Below are 22,984 nucleotides of genomic sequence, written 5' to 3'. Positions count from 1 at the left end.
CCTGCCACTACCCGGTGAACGTTACGAAACGCATCCTCGGAACCTCGTAGATCCGAGAGCTCGGAATTTCATGGACAAAAAAAAAGAATGCCGTGTGAAGATAGTGAATAACGTTCGAGATCGATTGACCGAGATGAGGCACATAAAACGTACGTTATGATCGAACAGGCTTCATCTATTACTGATAATTATTAAGATACTAAATTGATACATGAGCATTAAGTGGTCTAGTGGAATGGAATGTTATTTGCTATCTGGGTCTACGATCCATCATGTAAATTATGAAAAGAATATTTTGAAATGATTTCATTCGAGGCTATCAATAGACATCGACGTAATAATTATTGGAAGAACTTCCAATAATTAGAAGCGAATTTCTCCAATTATTATATAATTCTAAAGTATACACTGTTAGATATCAAAGGAGCAATGGCAACCCAAACTCTTGAATTAAATAACATTTTGTTATTTTTAACTAATTCAATCTATTTCAGTGATTAGTTTCAAAGTAAATAATCATATTAACGCATATATTAGTAAATAATAAATAAAATTTGAATCAAATTAATATTCTTGGAATTTTTTTTTAATATTCATTTTTCTAGGTTAAATTTGTTTAACTGTATTGTTTTATTAGTTAAATTAATGACATATATTGGGTGATATTACCATAGTTTTTATTTTAAAATCGTCTTAAGATGCAAATACAGCGCTCTCATTAGTTTATGACATCTTAAGACTGTACTTGAGACAAATATCTCAAATATAAGAACTGGCTTATGAATACCGACTGTTGAGTAGAAGCAGTGGCGTCTCTGTGAAGTTGGCACCGCATTTTCACAAATAGGAAATTTTATGAATAGTTTTATTTATACCTATAATAATTCTACAGTTCCTGATAGGTTTTTACAATAATTCTATTAATTTTGTTATAAAAAAAATTTTAATAAGATGTCAACTTTGCACTCAAGTTCTTAAAAACTGATTTTTTATCATGAAATACAGTCCTCGAAGAGTGGCGACTCATAAAAATGATTAAAAAATAACTCAAATTGAATATAATTTGAAATTATGGATGTAACAGTGTATATCTTTTCAGTTGAGAGAAACTGAAATACCAATTATAAAAGATAAAGCCTTGTGGACGCGATTACACAATTTGAGGGTTAAGTTCGGATATATTTATAGGAAGAAAGAATGCGCTCGGGTTATTTGGTACATAACGAGAGAACGGCCTGGAATGAAATATCACGTGCACAAAGAGTGCGCTTCGACCACGCGGTGGTTCTCCGTCGTCAAGTGGACAATATCTTCTCGTGTTACCGCTGTCGAATAAAACGAAACGACGCGCGCACACAAAGACGCGCTTCAGGCCCTCCCCATTGGCACATACGTGCCTGAGATATCGCGTTATAATTTGTTGTTACTGACGACGACGTTGAAACATTCATGTCTCACCTTACTTCACTGCCACTTGCGGCTAAGAAGAAGAACGCCTCATGGTGCATGTAAATCGATATTGATCGTCGAAAAATACATTCCCTTCTTCCTCCAACGTTGTACGTATATCAGAACGATAAATCGTAGCTAGAATCCTATAATTTTAATCTCTAATTCAAAATTTTCAATTTTTTCATGTCATATTTTTTCATATCAGTATCGTCAATTTAGCGCTCATTAATTGCTTTTTCGAAAAATTATAATTATAAATATAAAAATGTTATGTTTATGAATTTCTAGAGAATATCGCATTCATAAATATATTTCTAAAATAAAGATTTCATCGATTAACAAAAGTTCAAGACAAAAATTCAATTAGAGGACGGCTTGAGTTAAAAATTACTTTCCGACGTATTAATAATAATAATCAAATAAAACGTGCTTTTTAAAAAAAAATTTTGTCAAAAATCATGTTTTTTTTTCAGGCCGAAAACTTTCCGAACTACCCTCGTATCTACCTGTCTTTCGTTTTATTAAACATTTGCCGTGAAAAACTATCAAAATATTTTTCGTATTTGAATACCTTTCATTCTCCGATCGTGGCAGAGCAAAAGTTTCCACGCGTGCCCGGAACAAAGAAACTGAATGCCGCAATGCTTTCGCGCCGTTTTTTATGGTTTACTCCAAATCCCGTTAGAGGATTTCACCTCGCCTGCGTTAAAAAGAAAACGACAAAAGCGTGTCGACGAGGCGGGGTCGATAACCGCAACTTTCGATATCTCGAATCCGAGAATGATTCGCGAGAGAGGGAGAGAGAGAGAGAGTATGATCGTAGAGACACAGAGCAATGCGATATTTATTTCCTTTCGCAAATCGCTATAATTGATGATGAAGGAGCGACAAGAGCGAACAAGTCCGCTGGAGCTGTTCCGAACATCTATCGATCGTATTCGTTTCCCTTTCTCTTTTTCTCCTTCTCCCCGTCGTACAGCATAATTCTCGCGATTCAATTCAATTTATAACTTCTGTTATAATAATTCGATGATTCATTTATTAACGGCATTGTGCGATACCTACCTAACATTAATTTCGCCGCAATTAAATGCTCGTTAACGCCGTCCCAAGCTATTCCCGCCACCTTTTTGTCGGCGCGGAGAGAAACAAAAGAAATTAATTTACGGCGATGCATAAATAGATCGGAAAGACGAGAAATAATAATAGGAGCGGTGAAATAATGAAAAACTTTGAAGTTGCCCGTAAAAATATGTAATTTCTTCGACATGATGAAGGCTACTCTATAAAGCATTCCGGAGACGAGAAATATATACTGCGGAATTCTTTCATAAGTATTTATATTTATATACATAAATTATACCCAATTTCAGTTATTTTTAATCATATCTATAGATCGCCACTGCTCCTATCCAATATGTCGTTTTTTTACTAAAACAATAGAGTTAAACTTAAGAAAATGTATTAAATTTCACTCAAATTTAGTTTATTATTAAATGCATACATTAATATGAACGTCTTCTATTATTATATTTAATTTATTATTTTCATTAGCATAACTATATCCACGATTTTTATTGTAATTCTTGATTCCTTTGAATTTAAAACACTTGGCCTTCAAGTGTACATAATATACTCATTATTTTCCTGTTTGGTGCTTGAGAAACAATGTTAATTATATTGATTTATTCAACGAAGATAGATCGAAATGAAGTCGAAATGACTCATAGACAGAGAGCAATTAGAAAGAATATATTAAATAATTAATTTCTGCTTCAATTACAGCGCGTGACTTTATTTACCCCCCCCCCTCCCCCCGATACATTTTCCTTCATAATATGAACATCGTTTACTTTGAAACTAATTACACACCATTGCAAAATTTGTGTTACATTTAATACATTTTACATATTTGAAACAATTCGTTCATATTTATGTGTTAATCTAACATAAAATGTTAGAAGGTAACACAAATATTATTTTACAAAATTAACATAAACAGATAATACTGACATAGTTTGTAAACAAACCGTGGAAGCATTTTGCAGTAAAATTAACATTTATATATTAAACTAAAACATATTTTATTATTTATCTTAGAATTTACGCTTTAAAACACATTATTTTTTATATTTTTTGTTCACTTACTAATAAAGTATATTATTTTGACTCTAAGAAATATTAAATATCAATTAAAATTATTTAAATAACATAATCATACTACATTAAATTGATCGAGTATGTTAAAATTCAACACAAAATTTTAACAAGAACTTGAGTGGATCGCACGAATACGAAATATTTTTTAACGTGTAGAAATGAATTGATTTACATTTTGATATACAGAAATTAAAAATAATAAAATGTTATTTAACTCAAAGGATTGGGTTGCCACATTGCTCCTTTAATATTTAATGTGTATGGTCATATTTAAGCTGATACCGAAGAAGAATGCACGAAATGATATTCACGCACGATGATACAAGAGAAAGACGAGAACATCGAAGACGAGTGGTGTATTCGCCGGGATGCGGAGGATGCTACTTGAATAGGAACCGGAACTCGCGATTCGTGCTCGGAATCGGCTACGCGATCGCACGTGTACGGGCCGCGCATATGAATCAGATAAGAGTCAGCCTAGAGGGTTTCCTACCGGAGGAGGAGAAGAATAGAAAGAGAGAAGCTGTTGGAGTCAGTCATTGATTTCTTCGACATATGTGCAAAAATAAATCTAACCTGATACGAAGGGAATGCACCACGGATGATGAACGGAATCGCGAAACCGCAGGAACGAATCGAAAACCGCGCGACGAGATTGCCGCTCTTATGATCCACGAAAATTCGATCACGACTATCAGAATCGTGAAGTTAATGACAGATCGTTTTCTCGTCCAGAAAGAGGGTGGAAAGGATAACTGTATTGAAACTCCCCGACAAGTTAACATGTGATACAAACTTGACCCTTCATAGACACATTGGGACTTTTTTAATGATTCAGACGAAATTTCGACTCAAATTTCTTGGCACAAATTTCAATTTTTATTAAATAAAGATTTTAATATTTGAGTTAAACAACTATTTGGCAATGTAACAGAGATGTTAAAAAGTAATCCTGAATTTTTCTAGATTTTTTCAAAGCTTAGAAGAGTAAACAAATTTGGGTTGGATAAAAAAGACAAAATACCAACGAAATAAGCAAAAATATATGTGCCCATGAAGGATTAAGAACATCAGTAATTTCTATTCTTACTAATATAAATTAACTTTAATCTCAGTTTAACTTACCTTTTTATTTTTTTTATTCTAAGAATTAGATTAACTATAAAATGTATAATAACTTTAATCTCGCGGTTTAACTTACTTATCTTTTTTTAATTCTTAGAACTAGAAAAAACGAAGAGTTAATTGAACAGAGATCAAAATTAAACTACATCGGTACAAACAAGTATTAGAAAAAGATAAAGAATAAGTTAATCTATATTGACAGAAATGAGCTTGAATGATCGGAGAAAAACTCCAATTATTTCAATCAAATTAACAATAATGAGAAATAATTTGTATAAATGATACTAATAAAAGAGAGATTGGATATATTAATAAATGCAAATTATAAATTTTACATGACTCTAATATATAATAAAGATTTTAAAAAGGCAAGAATATGTTATACATATATTATATACAATGTATTTAAATTTAAATACTATATTAATGTTCAATTTATATACTATATTAAAATTAATTAATATTTAAGTAGTATATTTAATAAAGGCAAAAATATAACAATAATATATTTTTGCTAAAAGGGGTAAATTAACTTTTTATAAGATCGGCAATTTAAATATATAATAAGAATATTTAGATTTAAAAATAAACTTGAGAAATTATTAGATATCACAGTATTTTTATCCTAATATCTAAATCTTTTGATGTGATATGAAACTTAGTAATTTCGAACGAATCGAATCTTATCGATTTCTTTTAATATCACTATCAAGTTATCATCTATCTGAAATTTATAGACTCGCCTCTCTGACGCGTTTCCAATGATCAAATAACTACGAATACCGCATACACTATTTTCATATTAAGTATAGATATAATCAGGGTTGGGGGCATGTATTCGAAGCACTTTTATTTAAAAAACAGTATTTGTAAAACAATTGTATTTTGTATTTCATGGGAGCATATAAAAGTATTTTGTATTTTGTATTTCAGTATTAATAACGAAAGATTAAAATTATTTTGTATTTTATATTTCCAATACTAATTATAAGAGATTGACAATCAATCTTATTATTCAAATTACAAAATACAAAAGATTTTCAATCTTTCAATTTTAAATATAAAATACGTATTAAATACAAAATACAAAATACACTTGTATTGCAAATACTGCGTTTTAAATAAAGATATTTCAAATATTATGCTCCTCCAGACCCAGATATAATTTTTCAGTTCGTTCTAAAATTTCATTTACTGTCCTATCCGTTTGGTACGAGACTTTAGAAAAATATCATCGACTCACGCATAACATTCAGCAAATTATACATTTAATATAAACCTTTTATCGCGTCAAACAGATGTCACCGAATCAACAAAATGGCAAATGGATGGACTCGGGACGGAATTAACTGCCCTCTACGCATTTCTCGAAGGGAAAAAGAGAGCAAGAAATGTGCTTCTTGCTAGGCAACGACAGGTCCGTAATTCTCTTTGACCCTGCTAACCTTGAATCGAGCGCGACGACACGTCGCATAAATGCCATCGCGTAAACACGAAAAAGGGGAATGTTCATAAACAAGAGACGACAATAAATATCTTACAACTTACATCTAAGTGAGCGATTAAAACCGGAGTTTCTGTTAAAATTTTACGGTGTAACCGATCGAAAGACTCTCGACAAATTTCGATATTATTCTACAATTTATCCAATATACGTGTTAATTTATCATACGTGTAAATTTCCATTTCAATGATCGACGGAAATAGGTTCGTGCTCTTGTTAAATATTTCAATATTTCATCGTCACGATTCCTATTCCGCGGAAAGTCTTAAGAAATACGCAGTATTTCCAGAAAATTCTCAGAAAACCCGGAAGAGTCGTGCGTTTCGACTCGCCTACGAATAGCAAAACCCGTTTTGGCACATGTCGCGGGAGGGAGGAGAACAGTTTCTAAAAGGGAAAAAAATATGCTTTTTTTCAAAAGCAATCCGAATGAACCGATACTCCAAGCCGGATCGAGGACGCTTGTTCAATCGCGATTTTTCCGAGATCTTCCATGTGATCGTCCGCGAGATCAGCCCTCGCGAAGCCGGCTTCCCTCCGGGCCGGCCGGAAGCGTTCGCGATTTTGCGGACTCCTTGCGACCGAAGTAACGGAAATCCCGACACGGCGAGGGGCGGATTCGCGAGTACAACGCACCCGCGACGCAATTACTCCCTAGCACTCACCGTACGCGGCGTGATATCCTCGTCAGATCCGCAAGAAGGCACAGGCCGCAACGTCAGGATCACTCCGCAATCAACAGACACTTCACTCGCCGAGACGCCGGGTCACTGCGTTTCCGACTTGGTCGTTCGACTGCGCTTGTGCGTCTCCCCCGGTAGGTTAAGTGCACCGTCACTCGCGTCAGACTGGTGGCGCCATCCGGCGCCGTCGCGGAGAACGACGATGGAACCGCGCAGGCGGAAAATTTAAAACGCTGCAACCGAGACGCGTATCAGAGAAAAATCTGAGAGAGAACATGAGGACCTTTTTCCTGTAACCACAAACTGCTCCCGCGCACTACTGCCCTCTGAAGAAGTGGATGTGAATATTCAAATAAGTTAATTTAGCGAATTTTGTCTTATAATGGGCGTCTGCATAAAAATGGATTTACGAAGTTACACTTTTATACGATGCGCGAAACACGAACGCGTCGCGTAGGAGCCATATTAATGAAATTGACTAAATATTGATATGAACAATTAATAATAATAATAATTTCGTTAATATACGAAGTCCCGTTTATTCGAAATTAAAAATATAAATATTCGACTAAAAATAAGTTCAAATTAAAAAAACTTCATGTCGACAACGTTTTGATTTAAACAGTCTCGAATATTACGTAAATTTCTATCTGATTGACATTTTATTCTCTTCTACTATGATATAAAATTAACTTATCAGGGATATTCGATTTGACTCTCGGAGCTCGAATTTCCTCGCAAGTTATATCAATCGCTACGCGAAGTTTCCTTTCACGGAATCCTGGGTGACGGACCGACGCGAGGATGCACGCATTCCACAGGAAACACGAAATTTAACGTTGTCGCGAATTCGAGGATGTTCCCGAAAGCGGACATAGTCGGACACAGGAATACCGACAACCAATGTATTTTCGTGACAGGAAGCGGACGTTAAGGACAATAGTGTTACGAATTATATTGATGCGCATATCGATTAACCGATCATTCAACCCAGTGCACTGATTTTGCAATTCACTACGTTATCTCACATTACAGACTATATATTATTCATAAAACTATGATTTCTAAGAGCAAAATATGAAATTTTTTTCTATCCGTTTGATATCGAAGATATAACATCATATGATGAAATTTTTTTAAATGGAGCGGCTTCGAAGATTTAAAGATTACCTTTATTTTTTTAATAGAAATTGTACGATTTTTTTACATAATATGATTCCTGTAGTTATTCTGCATATAAAAACATTAAAATAGAGTTATCAAAAATCAAAGTTTATGAGATACTTTATTTTGAGATATTTTGAGATATTTTGACATGAAATATAAAACATCTCAATAACTATTAATTTTTTTGATAATTGTATCTTAATACTTTTATGAACAAAATAATGAGAAGAATTAATTGGTGTCGCGAGAAAATACATAGTTGCTTTTTAAAAAATTATACAACTTGCAATGCAGATAGATTTTTTTCTTTATACCAATTAATTTGCTAGACATTACATTAAAATAAGCTAAATGATATCGCTGTATACAGTTACGCTTATAATTTGAATTAATCATTTATTATCGGTTACATGTGACATTTCGTACTTTCATAGTCATTTGTCTCGCATCAAATCATGAACGGAAGGTCTAGATTCTTCTTCCCATGTCCGACATACAAAAATCCGTGATGCGGGGAATTCAACTTATGGAAGAAGGTCATTCCATGCCAATACAAGCTATGTAAAATGGCTGTGCGGCCACCTAAGAGAAACTGCAGATTCCAACATCCTAAAAATTAATAAACGGAGATATAGATCTTTCTCTCGGTATTTTCATAGTCGTTTTTTATATTTAAGATTGTCTTAAGTACAATCTTGAAGTGTTATAAACCAATCACAGTACCGTATTAACATCTTAAGTCTTAACTACTTAATCTTAAGATAAGAACGGATTGTGAAGATCGACCATAAATAATAAAGTTATTGTTACTATTATTATAGATGTTATACATCTAATAAATTATCGATTAGAAACCCAAGAAAAAATGAAACAATGCTGTGTCAAATTTTATCGTTTATAATATTATAACATTGGACTAAACGTTTTTCCTCGTTTTTTTTTTACTTAAAAATTCATACTTCATCGCACACCTTGAGGAACATCCATATCTATACTGTCCAAAAAATCCAACGCATAATTGTAATCGGGTCGGGAAGATAAATTCACGTTCCACTTCTCCTTCGGGGGTCGGGCATGCAAGAAGGATTTCAAATTCGAGGCGTCTATCTCGCAAAGACCGCTGAAACTCGAATTCTCGATTACGTCGCCGTTAGGACATTTGAACCAGGCACCTCGTGGAATGATGGCAGCATCCTCCGTGATCAGTTCCACAGTGGCCGCAAGACGATCTTCCTCTTTCAATTCCTTCGGCATGGGACCCTAAAACACCGTTTTACATTTTTGTCATTATACTAGATTAAATTAGAACTAAACTAATCTCTGTAAAATAACTTAAAATACATTTAGGCTATATTAATATTCAAAATAGCTCAATTCTCAAAATAAATTTCTTAAGTTTGATTTTTCAATCAATTTCTCGATTTTTCTCGGAGAGAATTTAAAAGAAAAATCATTTCGCAATTACATCATAATAAATCTCAGGATCCTCATTTGGCGGAAACGGTGGGTTGACATCGTAAACATTCGTGACGATGGACGGATCGCCTTCAAATATATTAATTGCCAGGGGGGTTAGGAATCGTGCGCTTTTTATCGCTTTTGGCAGCAATAGCCAATTCATACAATCTATACTACAAAAAGAAATATCAAAAATATGTTATTAAATTTTATATCTTAATTGGACTAAAACTAAAATTAAAAGAAGGCCTTTTATAAAGTAATTAACTTTTCTTCAAAATCTGAAATCAGCTTCACAATATCAACATTCTAATTAATTGACGAATATATTTTTATTAATATTAACAAAAATTATACGGAGTTGTTTCATATATCATAAACTTGTTCTTATCTCAACAGAGCTTTAATTCGCGAAATCCAAAAAATTCTTACCTGTAATAATATATTTGACCGTTCATGCAATCCTTTTCAAAACCATATGCGATATGATAGTCGTTTTGTATTCCGTTAATTCTACCCCAATAATAACATTTTCGAAAGTGATTTTCTGTCTGCAAAATGAGTAGCGAATTCTGCAGCAGTTGCGAACTTTCAGTACTTATGCAAACACCAGCGCAGCCAAATATATCAAGAGTTTCCAGTAACTTCAAGCAATCCATTTTACGTAGATTACGAAGACGAGAGATCTCGACATTTCTGACAATTTCTGACGCTCGAGATTGCTCTTTTCAAATGTTCGTACTAAACGGTGTTCTAAAATATCGTGTATCGATGATGGATTTTATTGTTTCGTTAGTTTCTTAATTCTTTTCAGATTTTCTTCTAAAAATGGTCAACGTTTCTACACTCTGAAAATAATACAATACAAATATTAATTATTATAAACTTAACTAGCTGATTAATAAGGACGTCAAATCTTATATTTAAGGTCGTCTTAAGTACAGTATTAAAATGTAACGGTCACGAACCGATCAGAGAAATAAGAATAGATTAAGAATATCACTCTAATAATCACAAAAAAATATTTTCTAAATTGAAGTGTATTTTTTTGTCATTTCTCTAAAAGTTTGTAAAATTTTGCCGCGAATAATGTTAATACCGACGGCAAAATTTTTACAAACTTTTAGAGAAAAGACCAGAAAATATACTTCAAATCGTTCACTCAGTGAAAAAAATTGTATAGCGTAATGATTAAAAATCATTTTAAAGAGAAAATTTTAAACTTAACTTGCAATTAAAAAAATTTGTTACGGCTTTAAAATGCATTTTCAAACACCGATTCGCGACGATTCTATGCGGATAAATATGAATTTTTTTAATTTGATTCTATTTAACGCTGATTTTAAGCAGTTTTAATTTTCTTGAGAAGCAGTAGACAAATTTCAAGAATAACTTTGTCAAAAATCATCGAGATGTTTAAAAAAACATTTAATATTTTGAAATCTCTACTTTTCAGATCAGTACTTTAGAAAACAGTCTTACTGATATTTTGCACAAACTGGAGTCACACAAACATAAATGAAGATGCATCAAAATATAATGGTATAGGTATAAATATAAATTCACTTGGAATTATTTAAAGTATTAAAGATCCAGCTTCGACCGTTATGATCTTTAATCTCTATTGGTTGTTTTAATAAATTATATCATTACAAAAATAATTTTGCGCACTTTTAATTTACGAAATACATTATATTCTGCGCATTAATTTCTATAAATTTATCAAAGTTTTATCAGCTTAAATTCAGATAGATAGTATTGTATCGTAGATAGTATCATAAAAAAAGGATTATTACCATTAAACACCTTTGAACTTTGTACAAAGACGTAATATTATTATAAGGATAGTCACGTTTCTATTCGTTTATGTCCTATAATACATACATATAAATAATTCATATAATAATATAAATAATATAAGTAATATATATATATACATATAAACAAAAATTTAACTAAAAGAAAGCAATCTAATCTAGAGATTATCTATATGTTTTATTCCGTCACTGAATATTTTATAGTTGATACGTTATACATATTTTATCCTCCAATGTACGTAGCTTACAGTGCAATTCGCACACAGTTCCTAGAGGATCCGCAGAAATAAACTCTTTCTGAAATTCTTACGAAAAATATTAAAACGCATTTGTGTCTCGTGCCCTACTAATTCAAATAGTCGACGACTCAGGAACTATGACAGAGACGCTACAATCAGCGCTGGCACCATTATTGACCATTGGCTCATTCTGGAATTTGTTCGTGTTCGAATATCCTCTCGGACAACCTAAACTGTATCTCTCGTATCTGTATACTTTAGCCACATGGAGTTTTTTTGCGTATTCCTTTTATTACTCATACTACATCATCGAGATGCCACTAGTAGTGTCGTCACGATCATACATCATAGGTATCACCGCGATTACATCGATACTTGTTAGCTTCTATCGCTTTAAGGTAAAAGTTTTAATACGTAGTTATAATCCCTAATATTACTTAATTTTTATAAAATTTCTTAACTTTTGTTTAATCACTTATTTCATTGAGCATGAAAGGCGTATTAATCTCATAATTATAGGGAAAAATACAACCCTGATAGCACAGAATGATTTCAGTAACGTTACACGAACATAACATTGAAGCATTGAAACTATTGCAGTTATGTTGCGTAATGTTTTTGAGAGATCTCTGCAAGATTGCAGCAACGTCAAAATGTCCTCTTCGATCCGCAGGAAACGTTTCTGAAATATTACGAAAATGTTTGGAAAATCTTTCTGTGATGTTGGTGCAATATCCTCTATAGTTTCATTTACAACATTGCAGAAATGTAAAAAAAAATGATTATTTGCGGACAGGACTGGCCAAAGTATACCATTAAAGTATTTAAAATACAAAATACTGTCAATCTTATAATTAGTATTTGAATTACAAAATATTTTCAATCTTTTGATTTGAAATACAAATTATTTCAAATCGAACAACTGTGAAAGAAATATACTTTATAATTCAAATACTAATTAATATAATTGACAGTAATTAGCATTTAGTGTGTTAATGACGTATTGCCCAGCCTCGTATGCGCACGGGAATAAATATTGTTAATAAAAAATACAAATACTTTAATAAATCGCAATATCTTTATTCTTATGTTATTAAGTTATAATATATTTATTTGTATAATATATTATTAAATCACTGTATCCCATGCATAGTTACTTTTGAAGAAAGACTTTGTTTCAAAATTGAATTAAATCAACAAGGTTTTAATCGAGGTAATTGCAGAAATATTGCAATTGTAATATTTCAACGAAAGTAGTCTCAGAAATATTACAAATGTGATGATATGATACACAATTAAGACAATGGAAGGTCCCAGCAACACTGAAACTTTCCGTGCTATCAGGAAAATTTATAAAAGTTTCTGAATACATTAATTTCAATGTTTGTATTATTTATTGTAGGCGAAATATGTTTAGTAAAATTAATATTTCTATTTATATTACTTTCCTAAATCAGCTTTTAACATAACTTTTTTAAATCTTGTGTTTCAAATGCTAATCGAACTTTGATAATTCCTTATCTATCATATTTTCTATAAAAATTATATAAAGTTATATTTCAATAAAATTATATAAAGTTATATTTCAATAAAGTTATATTGCAACAACAATTTTTATTCAAATATAAAATCGTAATAATTCGTTTTTATTTCGCATATATATAATCGATTAATATAATTTTTTAAAGGAATTGAAAGGGTGCTTACATGAGCTTTCAATAGTAGATGATACGTTGGAAGCACTCGGAGCGTCAAAGGAATACCAACGATTGCGCAATTGGATAATTCGAATAATAATCGGATGGATTGTATTCATATTTTTGGATTTATCAATATCAATATATTTTAATTTTGAATATACCATTTTAAATTTCGAAGCCTTTTTATTTTTCGGTTTCTATTTCACTTATATGCATTATTTGGTATACAGTTATCCGAGATACGTTCATATCTTAAGCGCTCTAATTTGGGCATCTATCATCGGGTTAGTATATACATATGTATCCGTTACTTTGTAAGCTATTTTTTATTGACAGTCTACGTTAAAATGTTTACAATCTGAACAAGATCTTTTCAAACTATTTAAATTCTTTAAGACACTTTATATAATTTCAAATAATATTTTGCCAGCATTAGCATAGATATTGCAAAGAATGCTTTATAAGAAAACCTAAATGAAAAAGTAATAAAATTTTATACTGTTATAAATGAATGGCAAATATATAAAAGATATATTTAAACACAAATGGTAAATAACAAAATTCTAATTTAAGTCTGACTTTGAATATTTATTAACGCAATCGAAATATATGTATTATAATGCACATCTCTTAATTTAAATGAAAAAACTAAATTTCTTTCTTTCAATTCAGATACGTAGGCTCCAGATTTCATAAAGTCAATGATCGTTTAAATATACTCTATTCCGATCTTTTCGAAAATAATGCAGATTATAGAAGACAAAACAAATATCTTTTAGTGAATCAACGGATAACAGGAGCTCAGAATCACAAGCGTCATATATGGATTATAATGTAATTATTTAAAAGAATTAGTATACACACATAGGCGCAGGGCGTACATATATTTATGTAGACAGTATATCATAATATCTCGAAAAGTATAAAAGATTTTTAAAAATATTTTCGAAAGTGCAACGATTCAAGGTGGACATATTTTGATCACATTATTTTTTTCTAGATAGAAACGCCGAAAAGATATGATGGCCATTTTCACCATTTGTAATGGAATTATATGATTTTTTATATAATATGTTTTCTCTGTTTAATCATTTTGCATACAAAAGTATTAATGCGTTTTTTTAATATTAAATTAATTGATTATTCTATTCATAAATATATTAACGTACGATTATCAAAAGATTAATGGTTACAAGATATTTAATATTTCATGTCAATACATGCCAGAATAAAGTACATAGTTTCTCGTAATTTTTACATCTATTTTTTTATATGCAGAATAATTAGAGAGGAACGAGATATTATGTTGAAAAAATTAAATAATTCCATTTTAAAAAGTGAAAATGATCTTCATAACTTTTACGGCGTGATCAGATTCCCAGCCAGAAGCTTCCCGGGTGCCATGTCATCTTTATTTAATGTTCGGTAAACAACAAAGATAGAGTGATATCTGGGTGAAAAAAGAAGAAAAAAAGTAATAAAAAAAGAAAAAACTAATGTAACAAAATAAATTAATATAACCAACATAGGTCCGCCTGGAAATCGTTCCATTTTTATCGGAATTATTTCTTCGTATCTTTTACACTTTTCGAGCAAAAGTAGAAATGGGACATTCTATATGTATATGTATAATGTATATATAATGTATGCATAAAATATATAATAATACATGCATATATATTATACATATACATATATACAAGAATAATAAACTTCAACTGTGTGAAATAATTGTACATTTTGAACCAATCGTAAATTACAACTATAGTTTAAATCGAACTCTACGCTAATAATATATTTTGCTTGGTTCTTCTCGTACGTGTTTTTATAATTTAAATAATTATAACAATTACGATTTATTTACAGGCAAGTCCACCTACAGCTATGCCTTATATCACGCAAACTAAACAAAGTATTCAACATACAAATGTCACTACAAATGCTATTGCTCTTTACAGAAACTATGACTTTCTTTATTCATATGCATATGCTGTTTACACGTAATACCACTAATAAATTTATATCTGACACTAGATTTATGCTTGTAAATGTAAATTTTCAACTTCTAAATAGCGTCTTCTTTCTCACATTAAACTTCGTATGTCAAAGTGTTTACTATAAGGTATATTAAAATTACAACATTACTAATCATTTATAACTAGAATAATTTTGAAACGATGAAATTATACATATTGAAGTTTTCCTTCAAATGACGTAATCTTATTCATTGTAATGGATGTAAAATTTTCGATTTTATTACAAACTCTTATATAATATAAAAATAATTTCAGATAAATGAGACAGTAGGGATTCTTCACAAATTGTCCAGTTATAATTTCGATGAGGACTTACGTGAACAGGTGAGTAATTACAACAAAGTTTTGTACAGAATGTTAACTCTTCTATGCGTAATTTTACTAGCGCTTGTGAAAGTTGAGACACCTGCATAAATTTTATCGAATGATTATACAAAAAATTGGACTTTATAAAACAGCAAAAAAAATTTATTGTATTATAATTTTATATATATTTTAAGATACTTGCGTATACTACATATTAAACACCTTAGATATGGATATATAGGCTATTAAATGTTTTATAAATTATTTCTTATGTTGTATGTTAAAAGAGAATATCTGAAATTTATCGATTATACTATCAATTTTCCACAAATTAAACTTTGTGCATTTTGACATATAAAACTGAAAATAATTTACAAACTTTTGGGTAAATTCGTTTGCGCCCAAAAATTATTGTTTTTTTATATATTTATGTCATATTAGTATTGTGTTATGATTTCAGCTTCTTACTGTTAATGAATTTATTGTGAGTTGAATCGATTTGTCACTGTAATAAGTAACGCCATCATAAGTTATAATCTACATAAAATGATTAATGTAGGACGTGTAAAAGACTTAGTGGTTATTTCGTGATACATACGTGTAGTGGAATAGTAAAGCATGTTTGTATTATTAAGCATGTTTGCATATTTGTAAATTTTACATGAGCCGTACATACCCCCTTTCCCCCTATGAGTAGCCATATATCCCACCCCTATGAGATATGCGGCAAAAATACAAGGTTTCAAAAAGTTTATTTTTTAATATGAAAAATAAATATTTCGGATTTCTAATATTTTTTTCATAATAATAGACAGTACAAAGTTTTTACTGATATAGTTCGTTTAACATAGTAAATAATAATAAATTAAGTTTTTGATAGGTGCGGCGTACATATCGGAGTTACTCTACTTTGAAACTGAAAAATGGATTGATTTTGACACATATTGAAGTTAAAAATGACAAAATATTGTTCAACTTAAGGGATTGGGTGTTACAATTCTTTGGTATCTAACAATGTAACACAATTGATGCTTTATAATAATATTTTAATTTTTTACATGGCCATTTGATGGAATTTATGCGACTGTCCAAAACTTTCATAAACGGCAGTGTAAGTATATCTAACATTTATTCCAATATTTATTTCAATTAGATTTTACAATTTATATTGCAAATAAAACAAAGGGAAGTAAAATTTGGCATGGAACCGTTCTATCTTGGATATAATTTCATTTGTCAGGTATGTTCTATATTGAATAAAAGTATAAGTATGTAATAGAACGTATACATACATATCGTGACCGTACTCACGAGTGACAACTTCGTCGCGTTTTCATCTAACTTTTATTCGGTAGCTCGCAATATTACTTCGATTTTCAAATTGTCGGTTGTCATTTATCGCAAATTATCGCAACTTTACTGTAAACTCTAGTTGGGCGCCAAGTACGAGTGAGCGTGTCACTCTTCAATACTTCTTAAGTCCAACAATTATTCTCGACAATTCTCTATTGTGACAGACGAAATCTGACTGCTCAGCCACGAAATTGGCAGATGGGGGTGTGTTTAGCTCAAAGCGGGGAAATGTCAGAGGACGAGAAAAAGAAATATATAAGAATCACACACGAATTGATAATAAAAAGAATAGGGTCTATAATAAACATGTATTTACCCTTTCAACTGTACATTAAAAAACGATCGTAACGAGTACAAATTTCTGGCCGTGTTCTACGGTAGTCGCAACGTGTATCACCTCAAATATTGTATTGTTAACAGAGATGAATGTTCGTACTTCCGGTGTAATATGAGCTCACAAGAATAGCAGAATTTAATTTCTTAACGCAGATGTATAATTATTGCGAGAATCTGACTTTATTGATCGAACTAATACTAATGCCTAATTTCTAAGGAGAATCGTAAGGCTCGTAACATATTCCTGTAAGACTTGTAAGAATTTTTAAGTGTTTATATCTTTCTACAATATTTTTGCAGACAGCATCTTACTAGCCATAAAATTTACGAGAAATCGTAGATATTTACGAATAATCGTACGTTTTAAGATACGTATAAAATTAGAATAATAGTCATATATACGTATAAAATTAGAATAATAGTCATAAGTTCTTATATAGGTACAAGTTTTACGAGAACACGTTCCGAGTTTTAAGATTCTGCTTAGAATTGACCCATAAAGCTCCCCGGAATACGCCACATCGCGTGCAGGTGATATTCGGATTCTAAAAATGGAACAGGATGGATCGCGATTCTTTGTAAGTAGACTTGTAATCTGCGGCTCGTTGACTCGCGAAATTATCGGTAAGTTACACGAGTCAAAGAACTCGCCAGGACTCGCGCCTTGAACGAAATAATTAATTGCTGTGTATCATTGCATCACCCAATTTCTTTATATGGTATACTTGCATATAAATGTATAAGAACCTGCTTATTACTGCTAGTTGAGACACTCATCAAGTGACTTTTTGATCATTCAAGTCACAGTACAGAATATGATAATGAAAAGTTTCTATAATTATTATACATGAAAAAATTTATATGAAATGACTTTTTGCAAGCATTAACCACGTTCGACAGAATATTTGTTTTGTTACTGTTGGAAGTTTCTTTCGTGCTGATTGAATTATACTTATAGATCTTCCATATAGTCCTATATCAGCAAAGAAAACTTCAACATTTACAAAATAAGCGTTCTGCTGAATGCGATCGTTGACGACATAACAGCGCAAGATACCTTGTCGGCTTGTCTACTTACAAAGACTTCTTTGGCTCACGAAACTTATCGTTAATCTCCGAAAACGAGCCACGAATCGCAAGCCATAGCGAGTCATCCTGGTTCCACGGCGCGTAGAGCTTCGCCGAGCCATAAACCGTAGGACCCCATCTAAAAGCGAAATTATCTAGCAGCAATTAATTGTTCCGACAACTCAAAATTAATGAAAATTACGGCTCGAAACCATTGCGCATCAAGCAAAATGGCGACTCAACAAAGGATTACACGCATAAACGATACACGATGTCTTGACTGCGACGAGAGGGCGACAAGCGTAATACGAGAATATTATAATATTCGTGACGATTTGGGTGAACGAGTGAGACAGCTCCATACAATCCGGACCACTGATCCTCGCATTGGTTATCGCTAATCAAAATTTTCGCAAAAGGTTATAAATTTAAAGAAATGTAATGGCATACGAGTGAAACTCGACGCAAATATGCTCGCCCTTACAAGTCGGGAGGACACGAGATCCACTCGGCTTATCCGCGAAACAATGACGGACGAGAAGTGTCATGTCGCAATATACGTATAATAGAACAAATACAGATCTAATCTTTCACAAATTAAATAAATGTCACCATAATTTAAGTCATTTCTCATTTAATTGTATTTACATATTTTTCATTGTTATTTTAAGTATTCGAGATCTTCTTTTAATTCTTTTTGATTTAATAAAATTGTTTTCATTAATGAAAAATTTTTTCCAGTTTTACAATACAGCTTTGTATAATTTTAATACAGGTAATTTTAATGCAGATAATTTTAATAATTATAATCCACAATAGACTTTCTATTCTTTCTAACGCACGAGAAGAATGGTTTGATTTTCTTTTAATAACAAATTCTTTTAAATAGTGACTTCTAATCAAAGTCAATATTAATTATTGAAGGAGCATAAAAATCTACCCAATTTTTCCTTTAATAATTAATATTGGTTTGATTTTGTTTTTTGATATCAACATATATAAAATTGCTAATATTAAATGCATTTTGATTAAAACCAACAGAATTTTTGGTTGTTATGATAAATTCAAGATTTGACAACTAGAACTATATTATATTATACTATATTATATTGTAATATATCGTATCGTATTATAAAAATTTGTTTAAAACTTTTCAGATGAATTTATTATCTGTTGTTTAGACAGACATAACGTTATCAAAATTTTGATTAACGTTAACCTTAACGTACTCTAACAGTTCGATAATTGTGCTATTCGACGCCGATTGGGCGAACATGCGATTGTTATATGTCATGTGTCTTGTATCCTGTAACAAAAAAGTGAAACGAAGTGATATGTGCCATGGATACAGACGTTAAAACGTCTTTTCTTCTCCTTCAATGTAATTTTGAGTAGTGTAAAGAAGTTATTTCAATAGGTTAATTCGAATTTCTGTATGTTATATTGCTTTGTAAGTATCTGATAGCACATAGATAATGCATATTGTTTCACGTAAGATGCGCATTATTTCAATCATGCTTGTTTACATTTGATGCACAACAAAGATAAATAATGCATCATGGCTGTGTTCTAAAATATACTGCCAGTACTGAAAATCTATACGTCACGTGCACTATAGATTTTCAGTACTGGCAGTAAATTTATAAAACAGCCTATGCATGAAATGGAATATACCCATATTTAACAGGAAAATATTATACGATCAATACAAAATTCTACATGTATACAGGGTGACTAATGAAAAGTCGAACCAGCGATGGACGAACACAAAATAAATGCTTTTATTTCCCAAAAGATTCAGAATTTTTAAATAAATGGTTTGAGGCTTGTAAAATTATTAAATAATATATATAAATTATTAAATGAGATATACAATATTTTTTACAAAATATACACTTTATACCGTAGAAAAATTGAAAGTCGAGCTTTTACGACAGATTTTTTATTGGTCATGCCATCTTATATGCGCCATATAGGTAATACCTAATACATCACCTTGTCTAAAGGCCATGGCATATAAAAAACTTAAAACGTAAGAATTAAACAGTAAGCGAATCGACCAATCATAATAGAGACCGTAAAACCGAAGCCTTAATTCCGCCATGGAGCGGCCATTCCATATTTTTAAGCACTTATTGGCGTTGCAACGCTATTGTGTCGCTTGATATGTTGCTATATCAAAATCTTTTTAATACATGCCTATTGAGTATCAAATTTGTAATATTACAACAGTAGTTACGTTGCGTTTTATAAGTACGGAAAAATTTCGATGTGCAGTTGAAATGACTACAAGTATAGTATATATGTATATATATATATATATAATGTACGTATATATAATATATATAAATTCATTTTTGGATCCATTCAAAACATCAAAGATCCAGCTTCGATCATTATAACATTTATTCCCTATTGGTGTTTCAATAAATTATATTATAAAAATAATTTTACGCATTTTATTTTACGAAAAACATTATATTCTGTGCATTAACTTCTATATACATATAAATTTATCAAAATTATCAGCTTCAATTCGACTAGAAACGTGTCGTAGACAATATCGTAAATAAAAAGCATCCATTAAACACCTATGAACTTAGTATAAAAACATAATATTATTATAAGTATAGTCACGTTCATGTAATAATAATATATACGTATGAGTAAAAATTTCGCGAAAAAAAGCAATCTAATCTAGATTATCTGCGTGTTTTATTCCGTCGCTCAATATTTTATAGTTGATACGCTATACATATTTTATCCTCCAATGTACGTAGCTTAGAATGCAATTCTCACAAAATTTCTAGAGGATCCGCAAAAACAAACTCTTTCTGAAATATTTACGAAAAATATTAAAACGCATTTGTGTTTCGTGCCTTACTAATTCAAATAGTCGACGACTCGGGAACTATGACAGAGACGCTACAATCAGCGCTGGCACCATTATTGACCATTGACTCATTCTGGAATTTGTTCTTGTTTAAATACCCTCTTAGACAAACTAGGCCATATCTTTCTTGTCTATATGTTTTGGCTACATAGAGCTTTATTACGTATTCCATTTATTATGCATTTTACATTGGGCACCCACCCTTTCGAATACCGTTATTGTTATGGATTATGTTGATCTCCGCAATTACAACGATACTTGTTAACTTCTTTCGCTTCAAGGTAAAAATTTTAACACGTACTAATAATCCCTAATATTGATTTTTTTAATTTCTTAATTTACTTTGTTTAATCATTTATTTTATTGAGAGCACTTAAGACGTTTTGATCTCACGATTATAGGCAAATACAAATTTATAAAAAGTTTTTGAACTCATCAATTTCAATATTTATATTATTATTACTTACTGTAGACGAAATATGTTTTGTAAAATTAATATTTGTCTTTATATTGCTTTCCTAAATCAGCTTTTAACATAACTTTTTTAAATTTTATGTTTCAAATACTAATCAAATTTCGATATTTCTTTTATCTATCATATTTCCGATAACAATTGAGGGGATCGGCGGTATAAAGGCCTAATTAAAAAATCTTGATTTTGATAAAAATTAAAATAACTTGTTACATTTTATTATACCACAAATAGGAACAGTATTAAATGTATGTTTATATAACGTCTTTAAGAAATTATATGTTATGATATTTCGCTATTATGATCAATATTTAAAAAGTTATTTGCAATTTAAAAAATGCACTTACAATTAGTCCCTTTTTTTGACTATTGATCTTAATATTGTAAGAATCGACAGAAAGAAGAGACTATGAACTGCAGAAATGTTTTTTATTTTCACATTCTTTTAGAAGAAATACAAAATGAATATGAAATACATTTTACTTTTACTTGTACAAAATAAATTTTTCTTTTATTTTTACAAAAAAAAATTGAAATAATGCTCAATTATCATCTAACAAGTTTTCGTAAGATTTTTTGACATAAATATGTTGTAATGAAAACACATTATTGTCGATACCATTTTCGTTCAGTCTCTGGTAAAAATCTCATTAATGATTTTAAATCATTTATGCCCTTATTTCATAAATTATATCATTTTCACTATCACAGGACAATCGAAACACGTTCATATTTAATTAATGTAATCAATTCCTTGTTTATTTACGCTAATCTCCGGAAAAAGAGCCTAAGTAGAATTGTGCCTTTATTCCGCCAATCCCCTCAATTGTTATATTGCAATAACAATTTTTATTCATGTATAAAACTATAATAATTTAATTAAATTAATAATAATTTATTTTTATGTCGCATAATCGATCAATATGATTTTTTTAAAGGAATTGAAAAGGTGTTTATATGAACTTTCAATAATAGACGATTCATTGGATGCACTCGGAGCATCAAAGAAATACCAACGGCTGCGTAACTGGATAATTCGAATAATAATCGGATGGTATTATTTTTTCATACAATTTAATAATATTATCTCTTTTTCCCAATGTATATTTCGGTTTATATTGCTTATATGTACGGTATGTGTCATACGGCTATCCAGGATATGTCAATATCTTAAGTGCTCTAATTTGGGGAAATATCATCAGGTTATATACATAC

The 22,984-nt window shown here is 30.8% G+C and overlaps 2 protein-coding genes across 2 annotated transcripts in view; both read right to left on the bottom strand.

The window, feature by feature from the left end:
* Positions 1-7,056, bottom strand: part of LOC108723397 (A kinase anchor protein 200) — a 119,839-nt gene extending 112,783 nt beyond the window's left edge. Inside the window, 1 exon segment of the mRNA XM_018449139.1 lies at positions 6,907-7,056. The gene's annotated coding sequence lies outside the window, so the exon portion shown is untranslated.
* Positions 7,057-8,473: 1,417 nt separating this feature from the next.
* Rsph9 (Radial spoke head protein 9) lies at positions 8,474-10,250 on the bottom strand. The gene is made up of 4 exons (XM_018449079.1): positions 9,982-10,250; positions 9,557-9,722; positions 9,063-9,351; positions 8,474-8,700 (listed from the first exon to the last, which is right to left on the bottom strand). The coding sequence occupies exons 1-4, from the start codon at positions 10,206-10,208 to the stop codon at positions 8,540-8,542; spliced, it is 843 nt and encodes a 280-aa protein (XP_018304581.1). The 5' UTR covers positions 10,209-10,250; the 3' UTR covers positions 8,474-8,539.
* Positions 10,251-22,984: the final 12,734 nt, after the last annotated feature.

Source organism: Mycetomoellerius zeteki, unplaced genomic scaffold (assembly GCF_001594055.1).
Source record: "Mycetomoellerius zeteki isolate Tzet28-1 unplaced genomic scaffold, Tzet1.0 scaffold232, whole genome shotgun sequence".
NCBI lineage: Eukaryota > Metazoa > Arthropoda > Insecta > Hymenoptera > Formicidae > Mycetomoellerius > Mycetomoellerius zeteki.
The sequence above is the reverse complement of the archived record's forward strand: the minus strand, read 5'-3'. Positions and strand labels throughout refer to the sequence as shown.